The 21,034-nt window shown below is 36.7% G+C and overlaps 1 protein-coding gene across 1 annotated transcript in view; it reads left to right on the top strand.

Annotated features, from left to right (window-relative positions):
• Positions 1–21,034, top strand: part of SYNJ1 (synaptojanin 1) — a 68,289-nt gene that overhangs the window by 36,050 nt on the left and 11,205 nt on the right. Inside the window, exons 14-25 of the mRNA XM_082480685.1 lie at positions 613–753; positions 1,137–1,329; positions 2,646–2,804; positions 5,005–5,161; positions 5,993–6,110; positions 6,227–6,442; positions 7,408–7,486; positions 8,506–8,668; positions 11,282–11,532; positions 12,281–12,383; positions 17,997–18,044; positions 19,856–19,926. Of these exons, the coding sequence (XP_082336811.1) occupies positions 613–753; positions 1,137–1,329; positions 2,646–2,804; positions 5,005–5,161; positions 5,993–6,110; positions 6,227–6,442; positions 7,408–7,486; positions 8,506–8,668; positions 11,282–11,532; positions 12,281–12,383; positions 17,997–18,044; positions 19,856–19,926 (1,699 nt within the window). The remainder of the gene's footprint in view (positions 1–612; positions 754–1,136; positions 1,330–2,645; positions 2,805–5,004; positions 5,162–5,992; positions 6,111–6,226; positions 6,443–7,407; positions 7,487–8,505; positions 8,669–11,281; positions 11,533–12,280; positions 12,384–17,996; positions 18,045–19,855; positions 19,927–21,034) is intronic.

Here is a 21,034-nt window from a genome sequence, read left to right as displayed (position 1 = left end):
GTCTGCCTGTTTTGCATGTTTTCTGGTGTTTAGCAAGCTTTAACTCATTGGAAAAAACATCTAAAGCCTATAACGCTGTTAGCCTTTGCACAAGCTTTTGTCTTGAGGATAAAGTGGCAGTTTGTCATCCCCTAATTTCACACTTATGTCTAGTTAATGCTGTTTCCAGGTTTGATATTTTTCATTTCTATCTGCTGCTAGCTCTGAAAACCATAGTCTGTTAGGTCTCCAAGGAAGTTTCTTCTTGATTCAAGACCACAGAGATCTCTGTGTTTTCCAGTATTGACTGAACTCTAGGCTAGGAAGTAATGCCTTAGAAAAGTTCTTAGGTTTTGCTCCTCTAGTCTAGCCTCAGAAGTACAGGAAAGATAGCCCTGGGTCCTAACGTTGTCTGTGGTGTTGAGAAAAGCGAGGCAGCATTTTATGAGGCTGAATTTGCAATGATAATGTCATAACAGTCCATAGCCTGTGTCTCTGCTAGGAGAGGCTTTGGCTGACTACCCCAAGGTTTAGTTAAGGTTATTGTATGAAGTTTGTTCAAGTAGATCGACAGTTTAGATACCTGCTTAATTTGATTTATTTTAAAACCGGCATTTTTAATCTCGCTGCTAGCACAACCAATCAGAAGCTCTGGGCGGCTGAACTGCAGAAGACTATATCAAGAGATTACAAGTATGTGCTGTTGGCTTCTGAGCAGTTGGTGGGCGTCTGCCTTTTTGTGTTCATCAGGCCCCAGCACGCTCCTTTTATCAGGTCAGTGAACACACAGCTGTGCCCAAGTTGGGTCACCTTCAGTTTGGTTTATATTGCAAGCTAACATACGAGCACACTGGGAAGCATACGGGGCTAGAAAAGAGCTGTTCTGTCTTCTGGGGAAAGAGTTGCTTAAATTCTTTTTTTCTTGGTTTTTAAATGTCTCATCAGTTGCCAGGAAAGCTTGAAAAGCTGAAGTGTTATATTGTTACCTGCTCAACAGCTGTTGGCATTTTTTTTTAAAATAGCCCAGTGGCCTTACTGCTGAAAGAACAATGTGAAAATGTTCTCTTACCAACATAATGTCATGTTCAGACATAGTTAAAGCTGTTAACTTCTGTGCCATTGTATTTGAAGTTTTAATAGTTGTTTAACTTTTTTAGGGATGTTGCTGTTGATACTGTAAAGACTGGCATGGGAGGCGCCACTGGTAATAAAGGCGCAGTAGCAATTCGGATGTTGTTTCATACATCCAGTCTTTGCTTCGTCTGCAGTCACTTTGCTGCAGGGCAATCACAAGTTAAAGAGAGAAATGAAGACTTCGTAGAAATAGCTCGCAAGCTTGGTTTTCCAATGGTAAGCAACAGTGTTCAAATTCCATAATGAAAGAGAAGTTAAACCCTTTGAGCTTCAGCAGTGTCATCCAAAAGCTCTATTTATTTTTTTGCCCCTCCCCAGATTCCTGTGGAAATCAAATTTCCTTGGGTTATAGGTCCCAGAGATAATTAAGTTCCCACAGTTTTTATTAAAATAGATGACTGCAGAAAAAATAGAACTTTCCAGTGCAATGACTGATAGAGATGATGAAGCATGAATTCACTTGCATTAGGCATCAAGGATTTAGCATAGGAAAGAGACCTTACAGATTCCTGATGTGCAGTGGAACTTTTGTAGGCACCAGGGTTAATAAACTATGAGGAAAAAAAAATCCATGGGAAACCACTATTTTCAGTACACAAGAATAATTTTTGCTAACTTGTTTTAACTTCTTGTTTACTTATTTTTGTCAAGTTGGATTGTAAAGTTCTGTACCATATTCTTATAAAGGATCATCAAACACCAAGTAAATACTTGATAATTTTATCAGTACAACAAAATGCTTCCTTGAGACTTAAAGCTGTCTTAAATTTTGCAGTCAAACTGTCCTTTGTTAGTTTCCGTGTCACTGTGCACAAGTCTGACATCTTATTTTATGAGTTTTTTTAATTTCTAAATTTGTCCCCGGTCATGTTTCAGTTTTTCTTGAAAATACTATATTCTCATGGTCCCCAGAAACTGTTACCTAAACACTGCTGTTTTAATCTGCCAGTGTATCTGCTTTGCTTTACTTAAGGACAATGGGAAAGTCAAAGCAAAGAAGGGCATAAAAGTTCTCACTTTAAACCCTAGGCTTCATTTAAACTAACAGAGCCCTTCTGTCTCTCCCTAGCCATGAAAATTGTATGTAACTGAAAAGTCTTCAATGAAATCTGAATAATAAAGCCCTCGATTGGCAGGATATTGTACCACAAGATCCCAGGGTGGTGTTTTGTTCTCCTTTGTAACCTCTTTGTGACACAGGTGGCAGTCGTCATCCTAGAGCAGACTTCTAAATCAGGAGTAGAAATAGAAAGATGAAAAATTTTAGAATCCAATTCAGATAATTCATATTTCTTTAGAAATGCAAGCTATGTAAGAAATGTTACTACTTCTTTCGTATTCTATATGTGTGAATACCATACAGTTGCCTATGTTCTAACCATCTGAAGACTAAATACTAACATATATTTCAGTTGTCCTCATCAGCTAGAAATTATGCATATTTTACAGTTAAAAACTGAAGTTCTGCACCTGGAAGTAGTAAATTTATCACTTGGTAGTTTTGAACTTCATTGTGTGCTTCTGTTTTACAGGGAAGGATGCTCTTTTCCCATGACTATATCTTTTGGTGTGGTGACTTTAATTATCGAATAGATATTCCAAATGAGGAGGTTAAGGACCTAATACGACAACAGAACTGGGATGCCCTTATAGCAGGAGACCAACTTATCAATCAGAAAAATTCTGGACAGGTATCTTAAAAATGTTACCACACTTAAGAACACTTTACTTTCTTTTTGGTTTTAGCAGTTTTCTGTGGTGCTTCTGTAAATCTGTATTCTCAGCATGTTTTACTTACTACTTTTGTCCAGGTAGTGATATGGAAGGATGGCACATAGCAACATTTAGTGCCTTATTTGCAGTAACTGACCTGAAAAGGCAGTGATGCAAATACAGGGACTAGCTGTAGGAGTGAGGTTTTTCTTTCTCTTCTGAAAAAAAAGAAGGAAACTATCATCTTTTTAGAGTTTTGTGTTGGAGTTTACTTATTTTTTTTCTTTTTATCAGGTGCAACTATTAAAAATATTTATAGAAGTTCTTTTGGTAATGTTACTGTTTTCTTTAAATTGCTGCAGTAATAGGTCTAATGCTGTTACTGTCATTCTGTTGGAAAAAGGAATAGTCCAAACAGTAGTCTTTTCACTTAAAAAGAAAGAAAAGCGTAGAATAACAAAGTCTGAACAAAGCTTCAGGTTTTAGATTTTTAGGGTTTCTTGGGAGGCAGCATGTAGTAATTAAAGGAATATTTGTAATGAGTCAAATTTTGTGTGAAAGTGTGTATTCTTTCTTTCCAGCTTGATGTGGGAATGCTGTAGATGGTAAAATGAGAGATAATCCTCTCGCTTTAGTTTTCTCTGTTTGCCAGCACTTTGATCATAAGCAGTGTTTTTTCTGAATTAGAGTTCTCTTCCATTTGTGCTGGTGTCTTGTACACCAGAAGAGAAGGAAAAACACTTGATAATTTTTAATTTGCTTTTTATAGTTTAGTTCCTAGAGAGAAAGATAGATATGTTCAAATGGGCAGACAGCAGAATTGTCATTAATTTGACCAAAATAAGACAAGTGTAGAGGTCTTGGGGACACTTACAGCAGTTATAAAGTTGGAAACTGCCAGAATATAAAAAGACTCAAAATAGTCAAAATAGGGGAGAAGAAGGGCTCGTATTGCACTGTTGGGGTAATATTCCATTATTTGGATGTGGCTGGCTGGGCAGCAGGGGCTATGAGCTGGCTAGCAAGGGTAGCTCCATGGTTGTTGCAGGTGGCTGTTAACCGGTGTATCTGCTGTTCAGCAAAGGTGTTTACATAGCAACTTTCTTTGTAAAAGTAGACTAAGAAATAATTACCGAAGGTAAAAAAAAAAATAATTAAAAAATTGTCTCAGAAGTTGCAGATCTTCTGACATTCTGCCATCGATCTTGTGACATTGAGTTTTAAATCAACTGGATTGCAATTTATATTTCCAACAGGAAAACCTGGCTAACCTGTCATTTGATGCACACTTGACTCTAAGATCTAAGTTAGATTTATATTTTACGGATCTCTGATGTGAAGTAAAACTGCCTATACAAGATTAAACTCAAGACTGGAGCTGGTTAAGTTAACTAAAGGGTTTTAGCTTACGTCTAGTTTAAACACTTTAAAAGTGAGCAAGTCTCCTGGCCTTCTAGGGTCTTGTGTTGGCTGTATGTATCTGTTTATGTTGCAAAGTATGTAACGGATTTTTTATTCCTTTCAATTGACTCTGTATCTCTAAATACCATACGTAGTCTTGGCAGGTAATTTCATGTAATATCTCTTTTTATTCTGTTTTCCTATTTGCTTGAGAAGAAATAGTGATATTATATCTCTAATCTTTCAGCCCATATTGAGTGTATTAAGGGCTGTTTGTTTTTCTCTCTTTTTTTTTTTTTTTTTTTTGCTTAATTCCTATTTACTGGTGGGGCATCTTGTGCGAATTTGGGGAACGCTTTGGCGTTCAGGTAGGTACATAAACTATAAACCTTAGCTCCCAACATTTGCTGACACATGAGTAACTACCCAACTAATTAAAGTGTTGTGGACAGCATCTGTGTTCTAGATGACCTCAAGTTCTGAATGACATAGGAGGAACAGGATGTTGCTCGTGAACCTGGGTTTAAAGATATAAATGTTGACATACTTCTGTTTAATGATGATCAGTCTGGGTCGCTATTTATTCTTAGTGGCAAATGTAAAATGTTTTCAGCAGATAACATTTGGAGAAGGATTCATATTATCAGATGACTTTTCTTTTTTTTAGCTGTGTATACAGGTTTTCGCTGTTAGAAAAGAGAATCCTGATTAGTTTCAAGCTGTTTCCCATCTGTTTCTGTCTTCTGGCATGACACATAACTGCTTTGTTTCTTACAGATTTTTAGGGGATTTTTGGAAGGGAAAATAAATTTTGCTCCTACATACAAATATGATCTGTTTTCTGATGACTATGACACCAGTGAAAAATGTCGCACACCGGCATGGACAGATCGTGTTCTTTGGAGAAGAAGAAAATGGCCTTTTGACCGATCAGGTTTGAGTGCTTCCTTAAATTGTTTTAAATATTCTTTTAACTGGCTTATAGAATCCATTAAATGACATTCACAGTGCCAGTGATGCTGAGCTTCTGTCCCTGACTTTGTATGAAACGGAGAGATTATAATAAAAGACAGGGAACTGCTGGAGCGAGTCCAGCAAAGAGCAACTAAGATGATTAAGGGCTTGGAGCATCTGCCTTATGAGGAAAGGCTGAGAGAGCTGGGACTCTTTAGCCTGGAGAAGAGAAGGCTGAGGGGAGACCTTATTATGGCGTACAAATATCTAAAGGGTGGGTTGAAGGAGGATGGAGCCAGGCTCTTTTCAATGGTTCCCAGTGACAGGACGAGGGGCAATGGGCACAAGTTAGAACACAGGAAGTTCCGTTCAAATACACGGAAACACTTCTTTACGGTGAGGGTGACAGAGCACTGGCACAGGCTGCCCAGGGGGGTTGTGGAGTCCCCTTCTCTGGAGATTTTCAAGACCCGCCTGGATGCAGTCCTGAGTAATGTGCTCTGGGCAATCCTGCTTTAGCAGGGGAGTTGGACTAGGTGATCTCTAGAGGTCCCTTCCAACTCTGATAATTCTGTGATTCTGTGAATAGCGTCTGCAATAAATACAGTGACGCTGAACAGGAGGATCAAGAATCAGATACCAGTTACTGATATTTCAGTAGTTCAAAAGGAACTTCTGGGTTTTTTTTCTGTAAAACTCTTGGTTTTGGTTTACTTACTTTCTTCTCTTTCTACAAATAGCTTGTTTTTTAAAGCGTATTCTTGCAATCACTGTGGTTTTCCCCTTTTGTTTTCATTAATACTGAATGTAGCTGAAGACCTGGATCTTCTGAATGCTAGTTTTCATGATGACAGTAACGTTCCTTATACATGGAATCCTGGTACTTTGTTGCACTATGGAAGAGCAGAGCTGAAAACATCTGATCATAGGTTTCGGTTTTATTTTATACATTACTTCCTAATCATGGAAGATTTAATATTCATGTTATGTATTTTGTTGCTCAGATGCCCTGCTTACGGGTTTTTCTCGTGTATTTTTTTCCAAGGCCTGTGGTTGCACTGATTGACATCGACATATTTGAAATTGAAGCAGAAGAGAGACAAAAAGTTTATAAGGAGGTGATCGCAATGCAAGGACCACCTGATGGTACTGTAATGGTCTCCATCAGAAGTTCTTCAGCAGAAGAAAACTATTTTGATGATAACTTGATTGATGATCTTCTTCAAAAATTTGCAAGCTATGGTGAAGTTATACTTATAAGGTTAAAAAGAATTTTTACTTGCAATCTCTATTCCTCTTCATTGTTCCCACCTATTTCTTGAATGAAGTTACTTTCTTAGCAGGCATTTCAGTTATGATCTGCTTAATCTTCAACATTTAAATTTCAACTTTACAGTTGAAAATTAATTTTACATACCTGCCTGTGTCTCAGTTTTCAGACTTAATTTTTTCAAGTTGTCTTTACAGTTGAAAATTAGTTTTACATATCTGTACGTGTCTGTTTTCAGACTTAATTTTTCAGATACTCTTTTATTTTTGAGATAGAGTATCGTGCTGACTTTGTCAGAAATCAGTCATATGTAAAATTTGTTATTTATGTAATTTTATACAAATTTGGTATTCTGAAATTAGGTTAGTAGTTTTAAATGAACTGAAGATGAGAGGATCCCTGTGAATGTTGCATTTTCACTATGCTGTTAATTGAACTATAAGTGTTGTGGTATTTTGTTTGGGTTTTTTGGGGGGTTGGTTTGGGTTTTGGTGATGTGGTGTGTTTTTTTGGTTTAGTGTTTTTTTTTTGGGGGGGGGGGTGGCATGTTGGTGTTTTGGTTTGTTTCTTTTTCATAAGACTAGGAGCATAGTCCCAAGTTCATAGTGTGATGTAACGTGGAACACCTAATACAAATATATAACCTGTCACCACACAATTGCTATTGAATGTGTGTAACTGTAGTCACGTAATTTTTTTAAGAGGACTATACTTTGGCTGTGTGATATTTACCTGGTTCTCTTTGCTTTATGTTTTGGTTTTTTTTTTTTGTGGTTGCTGCAAGGATACATTCAATTAAAGCTTATTAGCCCATTATATCTATTTTAATGAACTTAAAATAATTCTTCTCCATGAACTAAAACATCGAAAAACCTTTAAGATAAGAGGCCTCCAAAGTTAGTACGTAGGATAAAGTATTTTAATTATTTAACAATAATTAAACCTGGACTTTGCAGGTTTGTGGAAGACAAGATGTGGGTAACATTTCTGGAAGGAAGTTCTGCTTTGAATGTTATGAATTTGAATGGTACTGAGGTAATGTAAAAATTACTGAACTTTCATATATCAAGAGAAAATCCAACATTTTAAAGAATACTTGGGTGGGTTGGGGTTTTTGTTTGTTTCTTTGTTTTTAATTCTTAAAAGTTTTTCATGTTGCCTACTAGACTTTTGCATCTATTTTTTTTTTTTTTTATTTTGATAGCCACATAGCATTATATTGAGTTTCAAAAGCCAGTTGAGAGAAGTACCAAACAGTTTATTTTTATGAGGACGACTGTTAGAGACATGAAGATCCCATATTGGGGGGTATCTTCATCAAATGACAGATTTTTAGTTGTTTTTTTAATGATTTTAAAAGCAGAGCTTTTACCTTGAGTTTGTAGTATAAACCAGTTTATCATATTTATAGTCTGAAATTATTTAAAATTCAGTACTCCTGTACTGCAGTAATTTTAAAATGTCACAAATTCTCGTTGACTTCTGTATCACCAGTATTTAATCTCTGTAAAAATTTTTAATTTTCATATTCCAATTTTTACTGATCTATGTTCCTGTTAAGACATAGATTCTGTAATGGGATGTTCACAGATGGATCCTTGCATCTGCTGAGAGTTTCACTGACAGTCCATGCAGGATAGGGCCTTGGTGTCATGTGTCAGTGTGCAGAATAAAGGCCTGCTGTTTTATCAGTCTCTAAAAAATGACTTTTTAAAGTAATTTATTAAGTCTGTGTTTCTTTACAAAGAGCAGTGTATCTGTCATAATAAAAAAAAACAGCAGCTTTTCTATTAACTGAAAAGGAAAAGCTTATGAGACAAGTTGTTAGTTTTTCTTAAAAAAATATTAAGTAGTTGTAATTAACAGTTTAAACTACATAAAAGTACTTAATTACAAAACCGAAGTGAAAGCACAATTATTTTTGTGACATTCTTTAGTCACCTTATTTGTGATATTTTCAGAATTTTTGTTTTCTTTTTAAATCTAGAATGCTGAGTTTTAATGTTCCTACTCTTAACAATTTCTGTTTTGTGCATACCTTTTTGGCAATCCAGCTACTAGGAAGAATTATAAACATAAGCTTGAAAAATCCAGATTGGATCAGAAGTTTGGAAGATGAAATGAATCTAGAGAAGATTAATATTGGGCTGCCTTCATCAACAAGCTCCACTTTGCTCTGTGAAGATGCTGAGGTTACTGCAGACTATGATATGGAAGGTTTGTTGAAATAAAGTATTTCTCGTTTTGAAATGCATAGAGTTCTAAATAATGTGGTTAATTTAATGCATATATCAGTACTTTACTTAGCAAGTTTATGCCCATCTAAAACAGATAAATTAGCAATCCTTTTAATTCCAACAGTATCTTGTTGGGCAGTGTCAGTTTGCACTGTATGTCTAGGTTTTACTAATTTACTGACATTCTCTTTATTTTTCTCACCTTATCCTGTGACTTACCTCTCAGGGTTACTTCATTCAGGCAAATTTTACTGTTCATGGAGACACCCTATAAGCAGGATATACACAACGTCAGAGTGCAAAGCAATGTTTTTTTTCCAATACGCATGATAGTTTAGGAGGACTAATGAGCTCCCATGCTAAGCATTGATATGCTTACCACCCCCAAGAAGACACCTGGTGAGCCTTTGACAGGCAGGCAAATATGAATCGTTAAGGAAGCCTTCAACCTCTATTGCTTCTTGGAACAGGCTGATCGTTGGCATTGTTGCTGTTTTCTAGTTCCCTGGTGTCACGGTTTAACCCCAGCCAGCAACTGTGCACCACACAGCTGCTCACTCACTCCTCCAGTGGGACTGGGGAGAGAATCAGAAGAGTAAAAGTGAGAAAACTCATGGGTTGAGATAAAGACAATTTAAAAGTGAAGCAAAAGCTGGACACACAAGCAAAACAAAACAAGGAATTAATTCACTGCTTCCCATGGGCAGGCAGGTGTTCAGCCATCTCCAGGAAAGCAGGGCTCCATCACGCGTAACAGTTACTTGGGAAGACAAAACGCCGTAATTCTGAATGTCCCCCCTTCCTTCTTCTTCCCCCACCTTTATATTGCTGAGCATATTCATATGGTATGGAATATCCCGTTGATCAGTTGGGATCAGCTGTCCTGGCTGTGTCCCCTCCCAACTTCTTGTGTCCCCCTGGCCTGCCCACTGGTGAGGTGGTGTGAGGAGCAGAAAAGGCTCAGCAGTAACTAAACCATCCTTGTGTTATCAACACTGTTTTCAGCACAAATCCAAAACATAGCCCCATACTAGCTACTATGAAGAAAATTACCCCTATCCCAGCCAAAACCAGCACACCTGTTTTTTGTTGGTTTTGGTTTTTCCCTGAAGGGTTTTTATATCTTTTCATGTCATACTTTTCTAGCAGAATCCTCAAGTCACTCGATATCACTGTTGCAGCAATTGCACCTCTGCATTTTTGCTTTTCTTTCCTTGCATGTTTCTAATATATGTACTTTGTCGCAGCTTATTTTTCAACCTATTAATTAACTTTTATGAAAGGTGTGCTCCACTTTCTTCTCTACGTTAAAGTATATTCTTCTTATCTCCTTGGCAAGTAAAACAGCTGTTTTTTGAACAGCAGCAAAACAAAACCCCACACCTTTCCTGCTGACATTTCCTGGGTGTATTGCATTTCCACATGTATCTTACAGGGTTGTTTTTTGTCATTTCTTGAACAGATGTACTTTCCAGATGTAGTCATTGTGTCTGTATTCATTTATTTTAAGTGTGAGTAGCTCGTTTGTTTTAAATTTCTATCCAAGCTTCTTAGTGGCAAACATTATGTTGCAACAGTTTCAAGAAAAGAGATGGTAGCTATGTATGCTGGAAGGAGTAGACTAAGGTTTTTTTGTACAGGTGTTTCATAATGGAAGATATGTTTTGATAATAGTACAGATATGGGAAACCTTTATGAAAGGTTGGAATTTGCACTAGTCACGGTATCATGGGATACTTCATGTTTTCCAGTGCAGGTAGGAAACAGGACTTTCACAGTTTAGTTTAGACACATGTATGATTGGTTGATTTTATTAGTCCTACGTGAAATGCTATGATTCCCTTAAAATGTGACATCTCAAATCCCACAAGAGTCTTAAATCAAGAGCTAATGTCTAATTAGCAGTCTGGTTACTGTGTTAGTGCTGAGCAGTGCAGAGTTGAAGCTGGAACTTCTGTAGAACATTGTGTGTCGTTCATGTGCCTGAAGAGAGACAAGCCTAGAAGTTATGGAAGAAAGGTTTACTATGGTCTTATTGGAGTGTGATGGGATTTTTTTCCTATTTCAGGCATTTTGAGTATCAACGTAAAAATATTCTAAATTGACAGTTTACCTTTCAAAGCATGTCCATGTTGAACCTTTTTTTTTTAAACATCCTTCCACCTATTCAAACAGAAGGCATTATAAATAGCAGATATCTTGAAATCCCCTGCCCAGCCTTCTGAAGAATAAGCGAAGCTTGCCATCTATTGCAAGCCAGGGAAAAAAATTTTGCAAAGGTCTTCTTTGTAAGGCTAATTGTTTCTTAGATTAAGCAACATTACAGTTGCCACACTATTATAATTACCTGAAATATATATTGTGCATTTGGACTATTTTCAACTGGTTTGAATACATACACATTCTTCATATGTATTTTTATGATTCAAGGATCAAACTTTGGTTGTTGAGCTAATTCCTTGGAACTTGGGGGCTTTTTGCAGAAAATCCCATGCCCAGAATCAGTTTATAATTTCCCCACTTTTTAAAACAAGGATCTATTGTTCCCTTTTTTACATACTTTTTGGGTTTTGGGATGGGGTTTGTTATTTAGGAGACATTGATGACTATAGTGCTGAAGTAGAAGAAATCCTTCCTCAGCATCTACAGCCAACTTCAAGTTCTGGTCTTGGAACCTCCCCAAGCTCTTCACCGCGTTCCAGTCCCTGTCAATCCCCTACACTGTCAGATGGACCTACGCTCCCAGTCAGACCGAGCCGAGCACCTACAAAGACTCCTGGACCCCCTGTTTCCACACACAGTATGTATTACATTGCTCAGCTGCCTCTATTACTGCTATACAATGTGGCAGCTGTATGGCCCGGTGGTAGACTACTACCTTATGGATTATTTTTAATAGAGCTTTTAGATTAATATAAAAGGCTATTCTTGTCATTATCTAGTACTTTACACATAAGTGACCTTGGGCACATTCTGCTAGACACATTCTGCTGCAATGTGTCAATATAATCCTAGTTCACTTTAGTCATACTCTCCAAATGCAGCCCATTTCAATTAATGCTTCTATCAGCTGTCATATGCAAATTGTAATCAGCAAATTTATAAATTGGGTGTATAATATGAAAGCTTCTGTTTAAACACAACTTTATTTTAGTGACAAAGTAGACATTTAGAATTACAGTATTTGGAATGGCTTCTAGAACAGTTTATTCCAATGTAATTCCGAGTAACTTTACAAAGACTGCTAAAATGCCTCCAGAATTACCCTTGTAACATTTTTGCCAGAGAAATTAGTTCACAGATTAGCATCAAAATCAACATTTGGACCTCTGCAATTTTTAAGAACATTTAGGGTTCCATGAAGAACATGTACTGACTAAAATCTTGGGTTAGGAAATCTGCTTGTTTTCACCACTGGTTTATTCCTCTTGTTTTCTGTATCATTGTTTCTAGGGCTGCGGACTGACTGTCCTCTCTGTGAAAATAACTTGCTATTAGAAAAGCCTTACTGTGATTAGAATGTACAAGTGATTAATTTTTGCATTCTTTTCTGTCATGTTCTCCAGCTGAATTTCAGCTTGGCACCCAGCAGAAAGAGTCTTCTCAGAGCTTGGAGCCTAAGCGTCCTCCACCGCCTCGCCCCGTTGCTCCTCCTGCACGCCCTGCTCCACCGCAGAGGCCACCTCCACCATCAGGTAATGTGATGATGTATATCAGGAGGCCAGGAATATTTTGTTTCAAGTCTGTGAGATGAGCTCTGACGTTCCATGCCCAGACTACATATTATATTGTTGGTTTGGGGCTCAGTGGAACATACTCGTTTTTCACTAAAATGTTTAGTTGCTACATTTAATAGCAATAACAGCATTTTTCAGTACCATTTAAATATTATTGTCTTTGTTTAGTGAATAAGTTTTAAAATTCTTATAAACTTATTTTCACAGTTAAAAAACGTGGGGCTCCTACAGCAGCATTTACTTGACATTTTCATTTTTATAGCATCTTCATTTTTTAAATAAAAGATAAATTATCTTGTGCATTCATTGATTTATATTCCTTTAATTTTGGCATCAGTATGTATGCTTGTTATCATGTCTGAGTTTTTAATGTAGAGTTCATCTGGATCATCTGAAAATGTAAACAATTGAGCACTAAGAAACTGGATGTTCAGAAGCATATGGGCAACATAGTTACTAACAAATTGACCCTTGTCATTTTTAACTTTCTCATTCTTTTTCTTCTCTCTTACTGTACTGATATTTTTCATTATTGCTGCATTCATTTCTTAAATACTGTAAGGCGCTAGGAGTCCTGCACCTGCTAGAAAAGAATTTGGAGGTAATGATTTTAATTGTTTTCAATATGACTACGTAGCAAAATTACTGTGGTGGTCTGTTGTGACAGTACTTAATATGATGATGTCCAAAGGTATAAAACCCCATAATTCTTAAAGATCAAGGTAATTCCGTTCTCAGGGTTTTTATCCTCTTCTGAATTATATTTGTCTTTTTAGTGAGAAAATATTTCTCCAGAAGTTGGTACATTATAGTCAGATAGATTAAAATTGTTCCAGGTTTTTATTACATTGTCCTGGTTAGTTAGCTTTTCTGTAGAAGTGGAAACTTGTCTTTAGTTGTGACAAGGCTAGCTTTTGTTCCTCATGGCCCGTGACAAAGAGCACTGTAAAATCGATTGTGATTGTAGCTACTTGCAGCGATTATCCATTAATTAATTGTACAAGTTGAAACTACTGCTGGTCTGGCCCAGTTTCTCCCAGATGATCACCAGTTAACAGGGAGCTCCGAATGACTGAGCTATATTTGTCTCTAAGCTGAACACTAGCATATGGGTAGGTTTTTTCTGTTTCCAAGTCTGAAATGTGCTCCTAAGCCCTTCCTAGAGACACAAAACATCCTCCATAGCTCTTGGAACTAGCATGTAATTCAAAACCACAAAGTTAGCAAAAGAATTTATTCAGTTGCTTTGAAGACACTCGAGAGCTACAGGTCTTCACAAAAAAAATAATAATGCTGATGGCCTTATCAACCCTTCAGGCTAGTTTGGGTTTTTTCCAGCTTGATCTGCTTTTGCATGTAATAACAACTCACGTGTTCTCAAAAGTGCTGCTTCTTAAAACTAATCTTTGGTTTTTTTGTCACATGCTTCATAGTTGAGCTGTTCTGCTTGGGCCTCAATCAGCTCATTAATATGTGGGATAGAGTGAGAATAGTTAGTGGCTCTGAAATACTTTCTTAATGGCTTTTCAGACACTGCCACTCAGTAGGAAAAAGCGTTTTTTCAGAAAATAATTCAAAAGTTTTGAGCAATCTCAGAAAATAAGTAAACTATTTTACATAGTATATGAATATCAGCTAACTTATTCTGATGTCAGGCGGAGATGCGTATGGCTCTTAGATCCTGTTGAGGGGAGGAGGTTATTATGCCAAAGGCACAGTTTTTTTGAATTAGTTAAAATGCTAAAGTTTTGGAAAATAGCCAGTTTATACATAACGCATAACATATGTGACGTTTAATTCATTGCACTGCTTCAGTTCTATAGAGTTTTATGTGCACTGACACAATCCTGTTTGTCTAGTTTGTCTCAATTGGGCAAAAACTAGCCTCTGTTTTTTACCCTCTTTCCCAACATAGTTTTCCATAAAGAACTGTAGCTTGCATAAAAAGCAAGTTTTACGCAATCTTTTAAAAGAGATTGTAGTATATTTTTTTCATATATTATTCTGACCTAAAGCTCATCCCACTTTTTCTCTCCTCTTCATTTTCCACTCATGGCATACATTTATAAGGCATAATGCTTTGCTTTTCAGCAGTACCTGAGCTCAGCTCTGAGCCAGCTAGCACAGGACTGGAAGCCGTATAAATGTCACGGTGTGTTACTATGCTCGGGGAAATGGCATCTGTTTCTCTTACCTAGAATGAAGGCTCCTAAAGCACTGTGAAAATATCTCTGTGTAATGTAAAAGTGTATTAAACTTTGGGTTTAGACTTCTGTAGCACATGCAAAGTGACATTTGATCATTTCTTTAAAATGCTGTGCGTTTTAAATGTTACTTTTTTTCTTTTTCCCCATGTGTTTTAACCTTTTTTCCTGGGTGCTTCACGCCCTTCAGTGCCCATAACATTTCTTCTAATGGCTCAGTATGCTTTGAAGATGGAAGCAGGATTTGGGCATCCAAGTTTGTTGTAGAGTTTGGTCATATTTTACATCAGAAGTAACTCAGAATTCAAGGAAACGGGAGGTGCAAAATTTCCTTGTTTTCGTCTGCTAATATGAAAGATTTCCACTGAGGATTTTCTAAGCTCTCAATTGTTTATAGTTAAAAATTAAAATGCTGCATGCTGTTTACCCAAGATTTTTTTAATACATTACAGAGTAAATTATTACACAACATTAAAAATTATAAAGGCTGCTAACTGTCAATTACTTGAAGTTAAAAAATAATGTTTGGTTTGTTTTTTTCCCTTTAATAATATTAGTCAGACCTTTCCCAATTGATGGAGGAAAAACTTATAGTTGTCTTTTATCATTGGTTTAAATTGTTAAAATGGCGTTAAGATTGAGAGAATGCACAATATTTTCCGTATATGCAATAATTTGGGTAAAATGCATTACGTTTTTACTGTGATTACCCTCCAAATAAATAAAATAAACCTAGAAAATACAGTAATAAAGTTGACATTAAAAGAAATGCAGGTATGTTAAGCTATGAAAATACATGCTCCCAAGCAGCAAGTACTTATTAGTGTACACTGCTATTTATTGTCACACATTATACTTAGCCTTGCAAGAACCATTCAACATCTTTATTTTTTCCCTGTAGCTTTTGCAGAGCAGAGTTCAGGTTGTTTGGATGCATTAGGATATGTCAGTCATTTTGAAAAAGCTTTTTGTTGTTGTTGGGTTTTTGGTTTTGTTTTTAATATGGGGAAGAGCACCTTTTTTTTTTTCTTGCTGAAGAAGGAATGTTCAGTAATGGAGGAAACAAGAAGCCTTAATGTGAAAACAGTAAATGCATTCTTCAAATGGCAAATAACCTAGATTTCACATATATATACATACACACGCGCACACACATGTGGGCATATATGCATATCTTACTTTATGAGAAGTTGGGGTTCCTTTATTTTCCATTTAGCTAAAATGTAAACGTAATCTTTGCAAAACATGCAATTCTGTCTAAAAGACATCAGGGCATAAGTTACAAATTGTTTCTGTATAAATCCAACTCCTTTCCTTAAAATACTAAAAACAAGTTTATGACATCTTCACTTGCAAAATACTGTTTCAAACTAAAATAGAGATATCAAGCTCTATACAGATTACAGTAACAGTTTAAAGTGATACCCAAAAATGTGTTTCAGGTTCAGATGTACATTTTTCACTGTCCTTAAAATTAAAATCTTCCTCTATTGCTAATTGGTATAGCATTATCTCAGCACCATAATTTTGCTTTATCACTGTAGAAGAGTATTGTTAGCAAGTGAAATTTGGGGGATTTGACCTTTATGCCCTTTCTCTCCCATATAATGAAAATTTTTAAATTTGCAAAACCTTTTTAAATCCTCATGCACAGAAGTCTTCCTCTGTATGGTCCACCAACATAGGAATATGTCTATGTGCTGCGGTAAAGAGGTTCTCTGCCTTCCTTCTCCTGAAAGGAGTTGACTCGATTAATCATCTTGCATAAAACAAGATTTGCTTAACAAGAGCATCCAAAAACACCTGTTCAAATTATGGGCTGAGTTGAGCCTTGGGAGGGAAAAGTGCAGAAGATATGCGAAATGAACAGGCGAATTCCCTGTTCTTGGAGAGGTTTCATTGTATCTATTTCCATTAATACTCTGAGACCATCGGTTAGCTTTATGCCTCTGTAACCACAGAGGGTTCACAGGAGTGTCCTGTACTCTGGGCTGCTCCCTTTATTTTCGCCTTTATTTTAACCAGCCTATGGGTTATCACTTTTTCTCCCTCAGGGTTCCTCTGGGTTGCATGGGAGAAGGGCAGAGCTGGTACCTGAAAGCAATGAACTGTTGTTAGGCAGTGCTTTCCTCCTGTGCCCCTTCCGCACAAATGCTCTCTGTTCATCCCTCCTCAGTGCTGCTTTTCTCGCAGAGAAGTTCACTGTCAGAAACTTTTGCAATGGAAATTCTAAGGTTAATTGGCAGAGCCTGGAACTCGCTCAGAATATATAACATATGCCAGTATTTAACATCTTTGAACCAGATGTTCAGCAAAACCAGAGATCTGACATCTCTGGAGATAATCACATACCAGCCTCATCTGCAGCCTTCACTCTTCCTACTCTGAGTGACACCTCCACCCATATCTGACAAAATTCACAGCACTCTTTCCAGATCATAGAGAGCTCCTGAGCAGATACCACACATTGGCACATGATGAGAAAGCATGAGGCTGTGTCATCGCTAAGGCAAAAGTTGCTTTTAAGGTAGGCTTCTTGAACACTGGCTCCCTTTCCTTCCTCTATACTTGAGCCACTCCAGAATTGCCAGATATTACTGTTACTTATTCCTATGCGCATGCCTTAAGGATTTCTCCTTGCATACCGTTTAGTGTTATCTATGTCCTGCCATGTTTTTACCATACAGTTTTATGGACCCAGTATATGCTTGATCATCTTGCAGAAGTAAAATAATACAGCATGGTTATGCATGATTGAAAATCTTCTTTCTCTCAATCTGAACTGTAACATCTACTGCGCGCCAGTTAATACAGCTTTCCCAAGTACAGAGTGCTGCTTGGAGATAATGATACAATTCTGTAGGATACAATACATATATAAATTGGGAAACTTATTTATTCCATAAACTTGCTTATTCGTGTGTAGTCTTGGCAGAAACATACTACATAGTATTCTCCTGAATTACAGGAAGCAGACTTAATGTTGCAGGGTATGACTGATGTACATTTTCAAGTGTTAGAGTATAGATACGTGCTCTGCTTTCGAAGAGTTTCAAGACCTACTTTTAATATCATTCTGAATTTTTAAAAGTTTGTGGACAGTGAATACTGAAGAAATGAAATTCTCTTTCAATTGTAATGTAAAACTGAAATAATAGCATGTTTCTAAACGTGATCATACTTGCTGATCTCTAGTTCATATCAGTCTGGTTTCCCCATGCTGCTGCAAGCAGTTATCTCCTACAGTCTAGCTAGACCATTTTTAAATTATGTAAACCTGTCTTATGGCAGTGTTCTTTCTGGTTTTACTTTCTCAATCTACTGCTTTTCTTATGCAATGTACAGCTTCTCTTCTTTCTCTGAAAAGGTCTTGGAGCTCCTCCCAGTCCTGGGGTAGCTAGGAGAGAAGTAGAAGGTAACATAACAATTTTTGTATTCTAGAAATGGATTTCTAATTTAATACCTGAGTAATATTATTGCTTTGGTGATACTAAAGGTGGTCTCATGAAGGTATTTATTGTGTAGGATCTCTTTTCTTTAACGTAGTTTTCAGACGGGCACGTTGCTTGCTGCTTTACAGTGGTGGTGTGAATTGTTATAGAAGGCAGTCTTCGTTTATGAAAAACAAAGCGAAAGCTTAGACTGCACTAATCAAGAAGAATACTTTGAAGATTGACCCTCAGAGAAAGCTGTAACTTTCTGATAGCTAGAGTAAATACTATTCCTGTAACTAAATCAGGAATCTAGGCAGTCTAGTTTTTCCATAAAGAACTACATACGTTCATATATTTTGGGGAGAGAAATTTCCATATAAATATCTTAGCCTGTAATTTAATATTTTTATCACTTCCTAAAGAGATGTATGTACAAAATACAGTGTTATACATTTAGGCACCAGAATGAAAATACATGTGATATACATTTATGAGAAGCATTTCTCTTGCATTATTCTAGTTGGAGTATGTGTGCTGAATGAGTTCTGTTTTAGCCATGCCAGTGGAGTCATGAGTCATGGTTTTGGGTTTCTTATTATTCCCTCAGGAATGTGACCCTTTTTCGCAAATACAGGTATAGCAGTGAAAGTCCTAATACAGTCACAATCAAGATGTCCTCCTGTATACTACAATTAATTTTGGCTGTATTGCTGGTTCATTTTTGTAAATTGGCAAAATCAGCCTATGCATAGTTCAGGTTGGAAGGGACCTCTGGTGGTTATCTAGTCCAACGTCCTGCTCTAAGTAGGGTAAAGTTGGTGCCAGCTTGCTCAGGGCACAAGTTGCATTACTGAGAACTGTAACCAAAACCCCATTCTAACAGGTTCTAAGAAAGCAGGGTTGTCTGACAACTGGAAGTCAACTTGATAAACTAAGTGTCTTATGTACCACAGATAATTGCTCCCAGTTACTGTAACTGACATGGTGATTTTACCTTCCTGGGAAATAGGCAACAGAAACACAAGCCAGAATCGTAAACTTCTTTGCCTGTTAGAAATTGTGCACTTTTCTGAGATAAAGGTAACTTTTTCATATCTTGCACTTCACAACTTGAATGTTGCATACAAGGTTGTCATTAGCATCAGCATGTAAATGTTGAGGTTGGTGCTGTAATATATTTACCCCATAAACAACGAGTAGGCTTAGGAACTTTGGCGTAGACCCTGTAGATTGCTGAACCATGTATAATTACAGATGTACTCTTCTGATCGCATGATTTTTTTGAATCGGCATGTTACATGTTTTAAAGACTGTTGTTAGAATATCTGCAGAATACAGTACAAAAGGAAACAACTTCTAGCACGATTGAGAACACAGGGTACCTGTACAAGTGGGCGTCTTTAGCTTGCAACAAATAGGAGGTGATTTGACTTAACTTGTAATTAGAAGGGTCAAATTACTTCACGTGTGCCATAGGATAAGAGTGTGCTAGAGTAACAGCTTAGTTGATGGATAGACTTTAATATGTAACAACTTTAAAAAAATCACTAATGTCTCTTTGCTCCCATTTCCATTAGTGATAATGTACCATTACCATATAATACCCATTTATGGCTTATCTAACAAAGATAATCTAATTTTTTTTTCCATGCTTCAAAGCACAAAAAAGTCCTGGAACACAGAGAAAAGATAACTTAGGTAATACAGATACATGCTTTGTACTAATTATAATACAGAAAGAAGTTGATTTTGAAATATGTTCTAAGTCAGCAATCTCTAATATCTGTTCCAGTTCGTAATCAGCCTCCACCTTCAACTGGAATTTCGAGTGCGGGAACTGCTGGATATGGTACAACCAGACCGGTAGGTATTTTGCCTTAAAATAATTTTATTCCTAAGTTTTTACAGTTTATTACACTGGCAGTGGGTTTTTGTAAGTCATAACAGATGGAAGAAAACTGCAAAATTAACTAGTCATTTTACAGCTTATATGAGTTAATTCCCTTAGCAATTCTTGTCTGTTGACTAAAAATACTTCACAATATATATTCTGGACATGACTTTATTGTTTTGCACTCTATGCAGTCACTTCATAGGGTTCCAAATAATACCACCTTTTATGTCCACTTTCAAATAACTGCAAAGTTATTCTTTATATTGTATGTTCCTTTTGACTACGTTGCTGATTTGGTATGAAAAAATGTATTATCCTCTGTGCCGAAATGTATATCCTGACAGCAGTGAATTGCTTGCAGGCAGTTAAGGTATTATATAGGCAGTTGATTGATCGTTATTTGGTGTGTAATGGAATTTTGTACCTTGTTTTAAAAATTAATTTTGATAAGGGTCTTCATGTAAAAGTGAAACATTCAACTATCTCAACAAAACATTCCACAAATATTAGTTCTGTATTTCATTCTTGCATTTCATTCTTTATTTGTGGAACTGAACTGAAGGAACTGAAGGAAGGATTTATGGGCACTTGAATGCTTCACTACAAGCATGAAATCAAGAGATGGGAGACATCTGCTTTATTTCTCTTAACAGCAGCAAATAGGAGCCTTGCGGTAGGGAAGGAGAAAGTGTTTTAATAGTTACAGGTCATCTTAAAGAGTTACTAAGAAATTATATCGTTGATAATTCTTTAGACTTTGCAGCATATTTCAGAGAGAATTTTTGCAGCAGCATGAAGGACTTTTCTTTCTCTGTCTACATCAACCACAGTATTTGTGCTTACTTTGTTCCCTCTGTTATGGCATTTCCAGGCTCTTTAACTTAGATCATACCTCTTTATACCTGGACATCTTATAGACTAAAAAGCAGCAAAAGTTGGCTTTCTTATCAGTTTCGTGGTCATTAGAGAACTTTGTTTTCCTTGTCTAAGGCATTTCGTTCTTCTCATTGGGATGTTCACAACAATACTTGACAGGATGGAGAGCACAGATATGAGTCTTTAGTAAGGCTAAAAAGC

Source organism: Vanellus vanellus (genome assembly GCF_965231255.1).
Source record: "Vanellus vanellus genome assembly, chromosome: 1".
NCBI lineage: Eukaryota > Metazoa > Chordata > Aves > Charadriiformes > Charadriidae > Vanellus > Vanellus vanellus.
This window is presented reverse-complemented; position numbering and strand designations above follow the sequence as displayed.